The following is a 15,454-nucleotide window of genomic DNA, read 5'->3' on the forward strand; positions in this document are numbered from 1 at the left end:
ATCTCAGCAGGAGGCACGGGAGCTAGGAACACGAATGCAAACGGCCAAGACCTGCTAACCCATGCTGATGCCCACCCACCCACACCCAGAGGAGCTCGGGGGGTGCCTCAGGTGGGTGAGGAGCAGCAGGGCCCCTTCCAGGCCTCCCCTCCCCTCTCTGTGGGGACACGCCACAGGGCGTCCACACCCGGGGCCTTCCGGGCGTCCCAAGTCCTCAGGTGGCCTTTTGTTCAATCCACCTTTAGAGAAACACCAGTTCAGGCATGAACGTAGAAAGCGGGACAGACTGCTGAGCCGTCGTGAGGTGAGTCCCACACGTTTATTACAGGTCGCAGATGGGATGGGCCCTGGCTCGTGCTCCCGTGTGGTCTGGCCGCGCAGCACGTGCTCACCGTCTGGAGGACACCAGCTTCTTCTTGCTGGAGCCGGCGTTGAAGCAGCCCTGCAACACAGGCAGAAGGCTGGTCAGGCCCCTTCCCGTGCGAGGGGCTCGCTTGCCTCATGTGTGCGTGTGTGTGCAGGCGTGTCTGACTCTGTGACCCATGGGCTGTAGCCCACCAGGCCCCTCTGTCCATGGGATTCTCAAGGCAAAAATACTGGAGTGGGTTGCCATCTCCTTCTCCGGGGGACCTTGCTGACCCAGGGATGGAACCTGGGCCTCCTGCACTGCAGTAGAGTCTTTACCACTGGGCCACCAGGGAAGACTTAAGTGCACAGAAACTGTGGGGAGGAAGTGCGGACTTCCAGGCAAGCAAAACCTTTAACCGTCCCCTCCCACGTGCTTCACGTGGTGAGGATGCTCGATTCAGCAGAGATGGGCGCCGGTGTGTCCCACTCCCCCCACTCACACAGCTCGCCCCATCCTGCGCCCACTGCCCACTGAGCGCCTCTGAGCAGGCGGGGTGGACAGCTTCTTCCTGTACGACTGTGTGGAGGGTCCCCCTCACGGTATGTGAGGCCCCCACAGCATGGACTCAGCAACGACTCCCACTGAGCGACGCGAGACACGCAGAGGAGCTCAGGTTAACTGCTGCTCGGCCCCGCGTTCTAAGAGGAGACCTGGCCACATTCTTTGGGTTTACACTGAGACACAGTGGATGAGATGTTCAGTGGATGACCGAGGCAAAATCCCTCTGGAGCGGACAGGGTATACGGCAGGATGACCCATTGGTCCAAGGAGGCCTGAAACCATTCCTGAGTTTAATGCTACCACAGAAAGCCTCTCCAAACACTCTTCCACATTCAAAGGAGAATCAGCTTTCCCTGTGATCGCGGGTGAATGACGCAACAGCTCTGAGAATCAGAACAACACCAGGCAGAAACTGAAAGGACTTTCATTCTTTTACATTGGTTCTTCACAATGCTTCACAAGCCTAGTGCGGAACGCGTTCTCATGGACAGCGGGGTCTCTTTTCAAGTGCTGGAGCCATTTCTTCTTTTGCGATCAGGACAGAGTTCATACCAACGGCAAACACCCCTGGGAGGGCTCTTCTCGCCGGGCTCAAACACACCGCATGGGTAGCTTGCACACTGTATACAGCCCCTCACACAGCAGGCACTGCAGAAAGAGCACTGAACAAAGAAAGGTCTGCCGTGGTGAAAGACACCTTGTAACAGGTCACATTAAAGTAGTAACAACACAGCGACCGCCACCCACCTCACACAACAGGCACTGCAAAAAGAATGCTGAACAAAGAAAGCTCTGCCGTGGTCAAAGACACCTTGTAACAGGTCACATTAAAGTAATAATAACACAGCGACCGCCACCCTTACCCCTCTGGAAAAGAGTCTGTAGAAGAAGCCTCTCTTCTGCCTGGGAACTTGCTGATCCGTCTTCTCATCTGGCTCTAAAACCACAACTGGCTCGTTTTCACTTTCGTTGATGTCCTTGAAACATTCAGACTCGATCATCTGCACCCACAGAAGAGCAGGACAGAGAAATGACGGAGGTCCGCGTCCCCCCCGGCCCCCAGCCCAGCGTTCAGCAGCCACTCTGCTCCTGTCCCCGGTTCCCACTACCCCCTGCTTCCTGACCTCCTCCTGGGGTAGGTCACGTGTCTGCCAGTGTGACCCCCCCCCCCAAAGCATGACCTGTGGGAACTCAGAGAGCAGCACTCAGGTTGGCAGGTACCCAGCGGACCCCAGAGCCACCTCTGTCCCCTTCCCGAGGAGCCAGGGGCAGCTCCTCAAGTAATTTTACCTCCAAATATGCGCACATGCGCACACACACACACATAAATGGATGTGTGCGCAGAGCAGCTAAAGAGCTATTTCAAAGCAGAAGCTGTTCACTTCTCGGGGGCAGTAAGTAGCTGCGGTCTGCACCGCGGGAACAGTACCTCGTTCTGCCAGGGGATGGAGACACAGCCTGTGACGAACTCGCTGTAGAAGCAGCTGTCGGTGCTGTCCAGTTGGATGCCCCGCACCGTAGAGAACTGCTCGATGTCCAAGATGTCCTTGCAGTAAACTGCCTGCGGCTGTCGGCAGGAACAGAGGCGTGGCTGAGAGTTTCCCCCATCACGCTCATGATGCCCGAGGCTCACACAGCTGCGCACCTCCGCTCCGCGCTCTCATAACTCTCAGAACCACAGGCCCCTGCTCGCCCACCGCGCCCGGCCACGAGGCCCCGGACGGCCCCCCTCTCTTTCCTGCATGGAAGCTGGGTCACAGCAGAGGCCGGGGATGGAGGAGGCGGACAGGGTGCTCTGGCTGGAGCACCAGCCCCGAGCTGGGACAGGAGCCAGGCCCGCAGCCCCGCCCGCACTCATAGCTGGGGGCGCGTGGGAGCCAGGCCCCGCCTCTGGAGTGGGAATCGAGGGCAGGACCCAGGGCCCCTGGTTAGGACTTGGCCATCCCACCAGGCAAGGAGCTGGGAGTCCCGGGCGGGGCGGCCCTCAGGGGGCTGTAGAGGGGACCAAGGGGAGCACTGAGGTCGTAGGTCAGAACCCTGTCCTGGCCCCACACCAAACCGCCCGACACTTGTCTCGGACGCCACTGTTCACAGCCCCGGCCCCTGGTTACATGCAGGAGCTGCCCCAGGACAAGCCCGGCGCCTCTGCCCCTTGGTCCAGGCACCACCCGGCGTGCCCTCCCTCTGCCTCGGGATGGCCGCCTTCCCGGCCTCCACGGCCCGCAGCCGGCAGTACCCAGTGCCCGGTGGGAAAGGCTCCAGGAGGCCCCACCACTTTCCTCATCCTGCAGCCCATCTGGCTGCCTGGCTCAGCGAGTCCAAGCAAGTTCTCCCGAGATTCTCGGGCCTGGAACCGAGGCTCAGGAACCACATTTTGCGAGGACTCACTCAGAGGACCAAGCTGTGGCCACAGCACATTCCACATAAACACTGAGTCCTGACTTGCAGAGCCAGAACGATTTTAATGGCACGTCTCAGGTTCATAACAGAATATTTCATGCAAAGATGGGCACAATAAAGGACTCAAACCGTATGTACTAACAGAAGCAGAAGAGATTAAGAAGAGGTGGCAACAATACGCAGAACTGTACAAAAAAGGTTTTAATGACCCAGATAACCATGATGGTGTGATCACTCACCTAGAGCCAGACATCCTGGAGCATGAAGTCAAGCCTTAGGAAGCATCACTATGAACAAAACTAGTGGAGATCATGGAATTCCAGCTGAGCTGTTTTAAAGCCTAAAAGATGATGCTGTGAAGTGCTGCACTCACTATGCCAGCAAATCTGGAAAACTCAGCGGTGGTCACAGGACCACTGTCAGTTTTTCATCCCAATCCCAAAGAAGGGCAACGCCAGAGAATGCTCAACACCCGCCATCCCCGCCCCCCGCCCCCCACCACAACTGCACTCATTTCACATGCTAGCAAGGTAATGCTCAAAATCCTTCAAGTCAGTCTTCAACAGTATGTTAACAGAGAACTTCCAGTTGTACAGGCTACATTTAGAAAAGGCAGAAGAACCAGAGATCAAATTGCCAACATCTGTTGGATCACAGAAAAAGCAAGAGAGTTAGTTCCAGAGAAACACCTGCTTCTGCTTCATTGACTTCATTTGTTGTGGATCACAACCAACTGCAGAAAATTCTTCAAGAGATGGGAATACCAGACCACCTGACCTGCTTCCCGAGAAACCTGTATGCAGGTCAAGAAGCAACAGTTAGAACTGGACATGGAACAACAGACTGATTCCAAATAGGCAAAGTAGAGCATCAAGGCTGTATCTTGTCACCCGGCTTATTTAACTTATATGCAAGGTACATCATGAGAAACGCTGGGCTGGAGGAAGCACAAGCTGGAATCAAGATTACTGGGAGAAATATCAATAACCTCAGATATGCAGGTGACACCACCCTTAAGGCAGAAAGCGAAGAGGAACTAAAGAGCCTCTGGATGAAGGTGAAAGAGGAGTGTGAAAAAGCTGGCCTAAAACTCAACATTCAAAAACCTAAGGTCATGGCATCTGGTTCCATCACGTCATGGCAAATAGCTGAGGAAACAATTGAAACAGTGAGAGATTTTATTTTCTTAGGCTCCAAAATCACTGCGGACAGTGACTGCAGCCATGAAATTAAAAGACGTTTTCTCCCTGGAAGAAAAACTATGACAAACCTAGACAGCATGTTAAAAAGGAGAGACATCACTTTGCTGACAAAGGTCTGGACAGTCAAAGCTATGGTTTTTCTACTAGTCATACATGGATGTAAGAGTTGGACCATAAAGAAGGCTGAGCGCCAAAGAATTGATGCTTTTGAACTATGGTGCTAGAGAAGACTCTTGAGAGTCCCTTGCACAGCAAGGAGATCAAACCAGTCAGTCCTAAAGGAAATTAACCCTGAATATTCACTGGAAGGACCGATGCTGAAGCTGAAGCGCCAATACTTTGGTTACCTGATGCAAAGAGCTGACTCACTGGCAAAGACCCTGACGCTGGGAAAGACTGAAGGCAGGAGGAGAGGGGACGACAGAGGATGAGACGTTTGGATGCCATCACCGACTCAGTGGACATGAGTTTGGGTAAACTCCAAGAGTTGGTGATAGACAGGGAAGCCTGGCATGCTGCAGTTTTTGGGGTCACAGAGTCGGACACGACTGAGCACCTGAACAAAGACAGGTTCATCATATCCCACAGAATGAGCGCATCGCCACGCTTCCTACTTCGTCTTCGGTAGCCCAAGGCCACCATGGGGACACTCCTCCCAGCTCCGAGCTTGAGGGCCCCACCAGGCTCTAGGGATGTAACCCTCCACGGCTCCACAGCACACTCACCAGGGCCGCTCCACGGCCCGCAGCACCGAGCCGGGACCCGCTGAGACCCAGCTTGGGGAGGCACATTCAGGGCTATAGAAGCAAGGGTGCCAGCTGTGACAAGGGAAGGGCCCTTGCAGGGTAGGTGGGGAGGGTCAGGGCTGCCGAGGTTCCTGGCAGGGCAGTGACCCGGGGGGGTGGCTGCAGCTCAGGCAGAGGGGCCAGGAGGGCTGGGGAGGAGGCCACCCCGTTGCCCTTGACAACACACTTACATCAGGGTGGAAAGGCGGGTCTAACATGTGGGCCTCCAGCCGCCTGAAGTTGATGTCCCTGAACACAGGGTGTCCCTTGACTTCAGCCGCCCCTTCGCCCCTGCAGCCCAGGCGCTGCTTAGGATCCTTAGTGAGTAACTGTGGAGGAGCACAGATGAGTCAGCCAAAGCTCCAAGGATAAAAGAAAACCCCTGAATCTCCACAATCATGGCCAAAGAATTAGGGAGGCAAAGAGCACCTCCAATGGAACAGTCACTCAGATTTCAAAGAATCAGCCAAACCTCATCACTGCAGATTTTACCGATTTCAAATACGTAACGCTTCCAAAAGGAGTTCAAACTAAAGTTCTGCCTCTGAGCTATCAAAAAAACTATAAGTTGACTAAATAAATCCTTAAGGAAAGTTTAACCCTGTAAAAATTAGGGGATGTTTTCTCAAGAAATAGAAGCTGTCTGGGAACTTCAAAGACACCACTTCCATGCCAAGTGACATGGATAATTAGAAACCATTTTGATTTATTCATTAAACAGATCACTAAGGACTTCAGATGAGGCAAAAATTTAGCAAACCTAGTTCTAAAAATTGTATATTCTTAAAACTAATAGTGTTTCCTTCAAAAGTATTCCTTACTTATACATTTACGCAGGCAGACCTCTGACAATGGCAGGGTCGGATCCAGGCAACAGCAATTGAAGTGAGGACTGCAATAAAGCAGGTCACGCAGGCTTCCTAGTTTCCCCCGTGCTTACACAAGTTCTGTTTACACTGTTGTTGTTGTTCAGTCGCTCAGTCGTGTCCAACTCTTTGTGACCCCATGGACTGCAGGCAGCACGCCAGGCTTCCCTGTCCTTCACCATCTCCAGGAGCTTGCTCAAACTCATGTCCATCGAGTCAGTGATGCCATCCAACCCTCTCATCCTCTGTCGTCCCCTTCTCCTCCTGCCCTCAATCCTTCCCAGCATCAGGGTCTTTTCTAGTGAGTTGGCTCTTCCCATCAGGTGGCCAAAGTACTGGAGTTTCAGCTTGAGCATCAGTCCCTCCAATAAATATTCAGGATTGATTTCCTTTAGGATTGACTGGTTGGATATCCTTGCTGTCCAAGGGAGTCTCAAGAGTCTTCTCCAACATCACAGTTCAAAAACATGAATTCTTCAGTGCTCAGCCTTCTTTATGGTCCAGTTGTCACATCCATACATGACTAATGGAAAAACCATAGCTTTGACTAGACGGAGCTTTGTTGGCAAAGTGATGTCTGCTTTTTAATAAGCCGTCTAGGTTGGTCAAAGCTCTTCTTCTAAGGAGCAAGTGTCTTTTAATTTCGTGGCTGCAATCACCATCCTCATTGATTTTGGAGCCCAAGAAAATGAAATCTGACATTGTTTCCACATTTTTTCCAATCTATTTGCCATGAAGTGATGGGACTAGATATAGTCTGTTAAGTTTGCAGTAGCATGATATCTAAAAAAAAGTACACATTTAAAAGATAATGCTGCTGGGGAAACAGCAATAGGGGCTTCCCTGGTGGCTCAGTGGTAAAGAATCCGCCTGCCAATGTAGGAGATGCAAGAGACGCAAGTTCAGTCCCTGGGTCGGAAGATCCCCTGGAGGAGGGCATGGCAGCCCACTCCAGTATTCTTGCCTGGAGAATCCCGTGGACGGAGGAGCCTGGCGGGCTGCAGTCCGTGGGGTTGCAGAGTCAGACATGACTGAGCACACACACATGCCTATGCAGACTTTAACACAGGGTTGTCACAAACCTTCAACTTGTAAAACCAAAACACACACACACACTATTTGTGAAGCACAATAAAAGGGAGGCATGCCCGTCATTGGCAAAAACCAAATGGCTTTCCTCCAGTTTCCAACCAAAGAGATCTGCCTCGGCTCAAAGGCACACGAAGACGATCTGGGCCTTGGCAGCCCGGCCGGGGCCCGGGGCTGGGAGGTGCTGCCAAGGGCTGGGCCTGCCCTGTAAGCAGGGTCCTGTGGGGCAACGCCGGCTGTGAGCTCAGGCGTCTGGGTGTTGGCAGCGCAGGACAGCGCCACAGATACTCGCATCTGGCGCCTCCCAGGGAGGCCGCCTGCCCCACGGCCTCGGCTCTCAGCCGGAACCCATGCCACTCCCTTCTGCAGACGTGAGGAGCTGGGCCTGCCACAGGCCTGCACACCTCGGAACACCGAGGCTTTGTCCCAGCCCGTCCCCCTTCCTGGACCCCCCCCACAACCTCTCCCCAGCTCCCAAACCCTGCAGGTGATGCCTCCCCAGCCACCCAGCCTGACTGCTCCTCACCCACCCTGCCAGCACCCAGGGCCCAGACCCCCAACCGAATCACCGCAAAGCCCTGGCTGGCCCCCGCTTTGTCCCCGCCCATCGCCCCCTGCCCTCTGCCCGCAGCCCACAGCCAGCCCCTCCTGTTGCTCCCTCAGGCAGAGCCAGGCCTCAGTCACCCACCCCAAGCAGATGAGAGCACCGGGCATGCGCATGGAAGGGGTTAGTGCTCACTGCTGGGGAGGGGCCCGAGGGGGATTCTCAATAAACCCTCCTGAATGCAAACCAAGTTTAAAGTTCGCTCGGGAAACCCTTCATGTTGGCTTAAGAGCAGCAAGTGACAAGGAGAGCGTCTCTCTCTCCCTTACTGCCGGGACGTTCTTGAGGCTACAGGGGCAGACACGGAGTCAGGCGCTGCAGAGTGTCCAGAAGGGCCTGTTGCCTGTCAGTGCCCCGTGAGGTTGGCCAGGACCCAGCACTGTCCTGCCCTTCAGCAGCGCCTTCGGGGACAGCAAACAATGGCCTCTGCTCTGCTCTGCGGGATCAGGGACCCTGAGAGGAGGCCCCTGCTCAGCCCGAGCGCACTGGCGGACGGCTGCGTTTCCCTGCCCCCTACCCCCGCCCAAGCCGACCCACCATGCTGCAGATGGACCTGGCGTCCTCGGAGAACTTCTCGGAGTACTGCTCTGCCTCTTTGTTCACTCTCCGCTCCACCTCCTCACGCTTAACCTTCTCTTTGTATTTTTTGAACGGAGAATGTCCCTCAATCATCTCGTATATCAGACAGCCGAGCCCCCACCAATCAGGACTGAATGTATAGCTCTCAGAGTTGATAACTTCCGGAGCTGCACAACAAATACAGGAAATTTAAGTTAAATCTCCTTGTGCTGAATGGCAAACAACACAATTTAAAGTTAATGCTTGTTACTATACGGATGAACTCAGGAAACACGACGCTAACGAGGCAGACACAAAAGGCCGGACAGTGTGTGATTCCACTTAGATGAGGTAGAATAGACAAGTCCACGGAGACAGAAAGCCCATTAGTGGCTGCAAGGCTGGCAGAGAAGGTGAGGAGCTGGGGTGACTGCTGGCGGGTGCGGGGCTTCTTCTCTGCAGGGATGGGAAGGCTCTGAAACCAGGGGCGGTAGCTGCACTGCTCTGCCCGCACTGAGAGCCCCTGGACGGCACACTCCAGACCGGTGGACTGCGTCCAGGGGACACGACTGTGCTCCCACTGCAGGCAGCGCCGGTTTGACTCCTGGTTGAGAACTAAGATCCCACATGCTGCTGTGGAATGCCCAAAATGAACATTCGTGGATTTTATGGTATGTGAATTATATTTCAGCAAAGCTGTTATTAGAAACAGTTCCTACTGTTCAGAGCACGAAGTGAATCACGGCAGAGTTAACTACGGTGGGAAACGGTGCTCTGTGGGAGGACCCCCGCCTCTCCACCAGACAGAGCCAGGCCTCCAGGCTCAGGCCCCAGCAGCCACAGCGGATGCGGGGGTCAGCGCAAAACTCAGCAGAGGCTCCCGGCTCACTCATATCAGGCGGCCCCCACTTGGGCAGAGCCAGGCAGGGGTCCCTGCTCAGAGCCGACCCAAGGCCAGGCCTCTGGTTCACGAAACCTTCAGAATGACTTGGTCACCTGCAGGAGGGGTGTGTGGAGCCAGGAGGAGCGAGGAGGCCACTGTCCTGTCCTGGTTCTTCTGCTCTGGGCAATAAGGGCAGGTGGGGGCGGGTACAGACCTCAGATACCACTGCGCTACCGCACAGCGGGCCAGGGTGACCCCAGGGTGACCCCAGGCCCCTCCACACGGCCAGCTCCCTGCGCCCTGAGGCCAGGAGTGCAGGGAGAGCTGGGAGGCCGGTCACGCACCCATGTAGCCCAGCGTCCCGGCTCTTCCGCTGATTGTCGCCCCTTCCGGGATCTCCAAGGCCAAGCCAAGATCTGAAATCCGGATGTGTCCTACATGCGGCCAAACACACGATACAAATCATGGGGGCCGGCTGACACTTAATAAATAATGGAATGAATAAATAAATAAATAAATAAATAAATAAATAAATCAATCAATAATGGAAAAAAATCTAAAACACGGGGATGGAAGTTACAGCAATTCCTACTTGGAAACATTTACATCTAAAACTACATGACGCTTGTTCCTTGGAAGAAAAGCTATGACAAACCTAGACAGCATATTAAAAAGCAGAGACATCACTGTGCTGACAAAGGTCCAGATAATTAAAGCTGTGGTTTTTCTAGTAGTCATGTATGGACGTGAGAGCTGGACCATAAAGAAGGCTAAGCGTTGAAGAACTGATGCTTGTGAACTGTGGTGCTGGAGAAGACTCTTGAGAGTCCCTTAGACTGCAAGGAGATCCAACCAGTCCATCCCAAAGGAAATCATTCCTGAATATTCATTGGAAGAACTGATGCTGAAGCTGAAGCTCCACTGCTTTGGCCACCTGATGCAAAGAGCTGACTCACTGGAAAAGACTGATGCTGAGAAAGATTGAAGGCAGGATGAGAAGGGGACGACAGAGATGAGATGGTTGGACAGCATCACTGACTCAATGGACATGAGTTTGAGCAAGTTCCAGGGGTTGGTGAAGGACAGGGAAGCCTGGTGTGCTGCCGTCCATGGGGTCGCAAAGAGTCGTACATAACTTAGGGACTCAACAATAACAACAATTATAGAAGATGCAAACATAATGCGGTTTTCTTCATCAACTCAACCACCAGCTTCATTTCATAAAACCAAATCCCCCTTAAAGTTTGCAAAACAAACTGTCCCATATTCAGAATGGGCAAATGGTAAATGTGCCTTGAAATGTAGAAGAACAGGCGACAGCTTTTTTTTTAAACCTAAATTCAATACAAATATCCAGTCGTACTTGACACATGAAAACAGAAAACCTAACAAGCTGTCTATAACGAAGAAGTACTTGAGGACAATGAAGAAGTACTTGAGGACAATCCTATTACTCTTACGGTCTATGGCTCACTGGTGGAAAATTAGTTCTTAAGAAGTTTAATTCCATAACAGTAAAAATGCTAAAGTCAATTGCATTTTTTAAGTCTGAGAAACTAAAGTATAGGTAGAATTACATTGTTAAAAATTAAAAAACAGAAAAACACAAAGAAAAGATTTAAAGTCTCCGGAAATCAAGACAAGCACAACAAAGCCCTGTCACTTCCTTCTGTTCTTAATGGGAGCGGGACCTGGCCCCGGCGTATAAAGCACAACAAAGCCCTGTCACTTCCTTCTGTTCTTAATTGGAGCGGGACCTGGCCCCGGCGTGTAAGGAACAAGCGCAGCAGCGACTGCCGCAGGAGCGATCTGGCTGCCTGCACGTGGGCAGGACGGGGCACATCTGCACCACTCCTGGCCACAGCTGGGAGCCACAGGACCAGCCAGGATGGACAAAACATCTGAGCGGGAGACCCACGCTGAGGTGCTCTGCTGCGGCAGCAGGAGCACTGGCAAAGCCAGGTCAAGCCAGACACTGCCGACCGGGAGTGGGGAACGCACGGAGGCTCCCCAGCCGCTCCCACCAGGACACTTTCCAAGGCTGGGAGCAGCTGAACCCAAGAGGGGAGACGTCTGGACCCCTAGTGGCTGCCGTGTGGACACGGACACCCGGACAGGTTCCGAGGCTTGTGCAGAGCCCGACGGAGAGACTGTGCTGGAGGTGCGCTTCCTCCTGGGACTGTCAGGTGCCAGAACCAGCCACCCAGGCAAGGGCAGCATGATCTGCCCAAGCTGGACTCATTTCAGGAATGACAGATTCGTTTAACACTGGAAAACCAACTGGTGGATTAACCATATTAAAAAACAAACAACATATAGTCATTTGGGGAGAAAACGCACTGACAAAATTCAAGTGTTATTTTTTAAAAAGAAAAAATTCTTAAATCTTAATTTCTATAAACGTACTACAGCATGGATTTCCCTGGTGATCCAGTGGCTAAGACTTCACACTCCCCTGTATTGTTAATCCCTGGTTTGAGAAAGTGTATCCCACATGATGTGACCAAAGACCCCACGGGATGCAACTATTAATACAAGATCCGTGTGCTGCAATGAAGACCCAGCACAGACATACAAACAAATATTTAAGTACGACAGCAGATTCCATACTTCATGGTGATATACTAAAAAACTATCCCTGAGATCAGAAATAAGCAAAGAATTCCTGCTGTTACAACTTCTGGTAAACACTGGGTTGAACGTCCCACCTGGTGTCCTGAGGCAACAAACAGAAACCAAAGGGTCAGGAACTGGGGAGGCAGAGAGAAAGTGGTCATCTGCCACAGGTATGCGGGTATATGCACAAAGCCCAGCAAGTCTACAACCTTCCAGAATTCAGTGACGTTAACATGGTCACAGCCATAAACTCAATTGCAATTGTAACTGCAAGTACAAACCATGAAAGAAAAAAATTAGAAGTTGACTTCACTAACTTAAAAACATTTATATTTTATAAAGGACTGGCATAACAAATATACAAAGAACTCTTAAAACTCAACAATAAGGGAAAAAAACAATTAAAAATGGGCAGAAGACTTGAAAAGACACATTACCAAAAAAGATAAACAGATGGCAAGTAAGCCCATGAAAAGTGTCATCAGGAAAATGCAAATCAAACAAGAGCCCACGCCGCACCTGTGAGAACGACCGAGCAAGGAGGGCATGGACTCAAGCCGCTGAGATTAAAGCAAGGTGAAACAGGAAAGAAAGAAACAGAAGAGAAGACGCCGCTCTTACTGCGAGTTAAACTGAAAATCAGAAGCACCTCTGCTCCCTGCCTAGACGAAGGGGGACGACGGTGAGAGCCCCGTTCTGTTTCTAGGAGGGCATCTCCTGCTGCTATCCCCTGGCCTCACTAAGTGGTAGGTCCACCCTGACTTGAGTCCGTCTGAACAAAGTCTACAGTTGGCGGGAAAGGCTCGCTCACCATAATCATCGAGGAGGATGTTCTCGGGCTTTAAGTCCCTGCAAGGCAAGGAAACAACACCACAAAGTCAGTTATTTGGGGCGCAACACTGGGCTCCATCAGTTCCAGCGGAAAGACCCGCAGACACTTCCCCGCTCTGAGAAACGGCGAGGTCGGCAGGTAACGGCGCCTCCGTCTGTGGGTCTGTGGGAGCCCTCGTGTTGCCACAGCCTCCAGTGGCCATGAGGAGGAGCCGGGGCAGGGGGGCTCTACAGACGGCATGCACGGCAAGGGCGCAGAGCTCACCGCTCCATGTGGGGGCTTGGGCTTCGCAGGAGGCGATCCAGCCGTGAAACGTGCAGCTCAGCAGTGAGGAGTTAGTCCTTGACGAACTCAGCTCCATTTCTCTCACCATTAATAGACTGTCAAAAATTTCAACGACTGGAAATCCCCGGCCAAGAAGAATTCCATCTCAGGGTCAGATCCTGGCTCTGCCCACCGTCCTCACCTGGAGGACCCGCGCGCAGAGCCTGCTTCCAGGCTGGGCAGCATTCAGGGAGGCCAGGCCTTGTGGGGGAGCGTGTGACCCGTGGCACTAACTGTTTATCACAGTTCACGGCCAAGCAGGGCAATGCCAAACTTCAAATACGTGTGTGTCACCAAAGACTAAAATATCTAAATGTGATATCTCAAGCTACTTGTTTTTTTCCTTGGTGAGGAAAAAACCTAGTTTTCAGAGGATTTCTATTTAGCTCTGACTTCACGTGTGGTCCTGTCACAGTGACCCATCTCCCTCAGCACAGCCGCTCCATCTGCAGCCACGTCTCCAAGAACCTGCAGAGGAGACCGAGGTCAGCACAACGGAGCAGCCGTTCCGAGGCACTGGTCCCAGAAGAGCCCCGCAGAACCCCGTGCCAGCGCAGGGGGCGGGGGCCGCAGACACTGAGATGCCCTGGGGTAGAAACCGCACGCCCAGAAGACAGCAGAGCGAGAACGTAGGCGTGGGGCTCTGCGCGGAAACCTTCCTGGGCAGACATCCCGACACTGTTGCTGGTGGCCCTGGGGAGCAGGGGGCGGGAACGGGTGCCCTCTGCTTGCCCTGCCAGCCACAAGCAGTCTTGTTTTCTCTCTGTATTTAAAGAGTCCTGGTAAATGCTGTTGACAACAAGGTAACCCTCCTTGACATGGGACGTTCACAGGCACGGCCACATGCACAGGACAGCCGCCCGCCCACCTCACCGCAAACGTCTCACCAGGCGCCCTAAAGCCCCACTGCTCCACGCAAGGCCAGCACCGCTCCAGGGCAGCCAACCCAGGGCCCAGCCAGAGACCCACCGACTCCCGGCCGCCTCCTTGCCTGGTGTGGGAAGCTGCCCTAAACCACTCCCACCGGCTCTGCCGTCAGCTGTCAATCAAGCACCAGTCACCTGCTCTGAAGGGAGACCCGCAGCATGTACTGCACAAAATACTAATCTGTAGCAGTAACGATGGGCTTCCCAGTGGCTCAGTGGTAAAGAGCCTGCCTGCCAGTACAGGAGATGTGGGTTCAGTCCCTGCGTCAGGAGATCCCCTGGAGGAGAGCACGGCAACCCACTCCAATATTCTTGCCAGGACAATCCCATGGACAGAGGAGCCTGGTGGGCTACAGTCCACGGGTCTTGAAGAGTTGGACACGACTGAGTGACTTAGCACAGTGGTAATGACATCAGCCACCCCCTGGCGTGCTCACTGGATGCCAAGACACGTGCTTAAGCGTGTTACACACAACGCCTCCTGGGACTGTCACAGCGTCTCCGGAGGGTGTTTAGACACTCTTGGGTGTAGGTGCCACTCTTAGGGTGCAGCCATGTCACTGGATCACTTGGATGCCAGGCGACAAGCTGAGACCAATTCCAAAGCGGCCTGCTCACACCCTGCCCCACACCACACACTGGCATCTGCCAGGGCAGAACGCCACAGCTCAGGCTACAAAGTGTTGTCCTTTCTCGAGCCTTCCCTCAAAAACCACTCCCCAGGAAGGAGCCTGTGGTCCCGTGGCTAAGACTCTGAACTCCCACAGCAGAGGACCTGCAGTTCCATCCCTGGTCAGGGAACTAGGTCGCATACACTACAAACAAGGACCCTGCCTCCACTACTGAGACCTGGCGCAGACAGAACACGCAAATAAATAAATATTTGAAAATGATAAACGCCCATCCTGTGTGTCTCTTCCTTTTTGATTTTGGAGCTGCTAAAATAGGAGAGCATTTTTATTTGTACTACCTCTGTGCAAAGAGGAAGACACTCTCTCTAGGACCTGGTCTGATGAAAGCTGTCAGTGGTGGTCTCTGAGGAAAGGCAAGGGGACACGGGCACCTTCCCCGTGAAGCCTGTGTGCAGTGCCTTGGAGGCGGGACAGGCCGTCAGAGTCTGAAGGCCATGGCTCATGCGTGCAACAGACGCTCAGGGGTGCCTCCTGATGGCAGGTCTCCTGGACGCAGCAGGCACAAGACAGACCTGCTCAGTCAGAGGGCAGGCGGGAGCCCAGGGTAGAAGGCTGGGGAACGGAACCGTCTGACCAGTGCAGGGAATGCATCTCAACACGAAGCAGGCCAAGGCGGCTCAGCTGGACTTAACTGTAACAAGCTCACTTCCTCCAGCAGCCACGTAGCAATCAGAGCTCCTCCAGCCGCCCCCGTAAGTCCCAGAGTAGCAGCCTGTGCCCCCACCTTCTGCACAACTCATGGTAGGTGGGACCGTCACCCATCAGCC

General features: G+C 53.3%; 1 protein-coding gene across 11 annotated transcripts in view; it reads right to left on the reverse strand.

Moving 5' to 3' along the window:
* Positions 1 to 300: 300 nt before the first annotated feature.
* The window catches only part of GRK4 (G protein-coupled receptor kinase 4), a 58,180-nt gene continuing 43,026 nt past the window's right edge, over positions 301 to 15,454 (reverse strand). For 7 of the 11 annotated variants that reach the window (XM_070372805.1, XM_070372808.1, XM_070372806.1 and 4 more), the window contains 8 exons: positions 12,725 to 12,762; positions 9,642 to 9,731; positions 8,394 to 8,602; positions 5,489 to 5,626; positions 2,340 to 2,477; positions 1,774 to 1,911; positions 849 to 1,572; positions 301 to 442 (listed from right to left, as the gene is read on the reverse strand). In XM_070372805.1, the coding sequence (XP_070228906.1) occupies positions 1,414 to 1,572; positions 1,774 to 1,911; positions 2,340 to 2,477; positions 5,489 to 5,626; positions 8,394 to 8,602; positions 9,642 to 9,731; positions 12,725 to 12,762 (910 nt within the window). In that variant the 3' untranslated portion in view covers positions 301 to 442; positions 849 to 1,413. The remainder of the gene's footprint in view (positions 443 to 848; positions 1,573 to 1,773; positions 1,912 to 2,339; positions 2,478 to 5,488; positions 5,627 to 8,393; positions 8,603 to 9,641; positions 9,732 to 12,724; positions 12,763 to 15,454) is intronic. The other 4 variants (XM_070372800.1, XM_070372804.1, XM_070372803.1 and 1 more) reach the window with 4 other exon arrangements.

This window comes from Bos mutus, chromosome 6, assembly GCF_027580195.1.
Source record: "Bos mutus isolate GX-2022 chromosome 6, NWIPB_WYAK_1.1, whole genome shotgun sequence".
In the NCBI taxonomy this organism is placed as follows: domain Eukaryota; kingdom Metazoa; phylum Chordata; class Mammalia; order Artiodactyla; family Bovidae; genus Bos; species Bos mutus.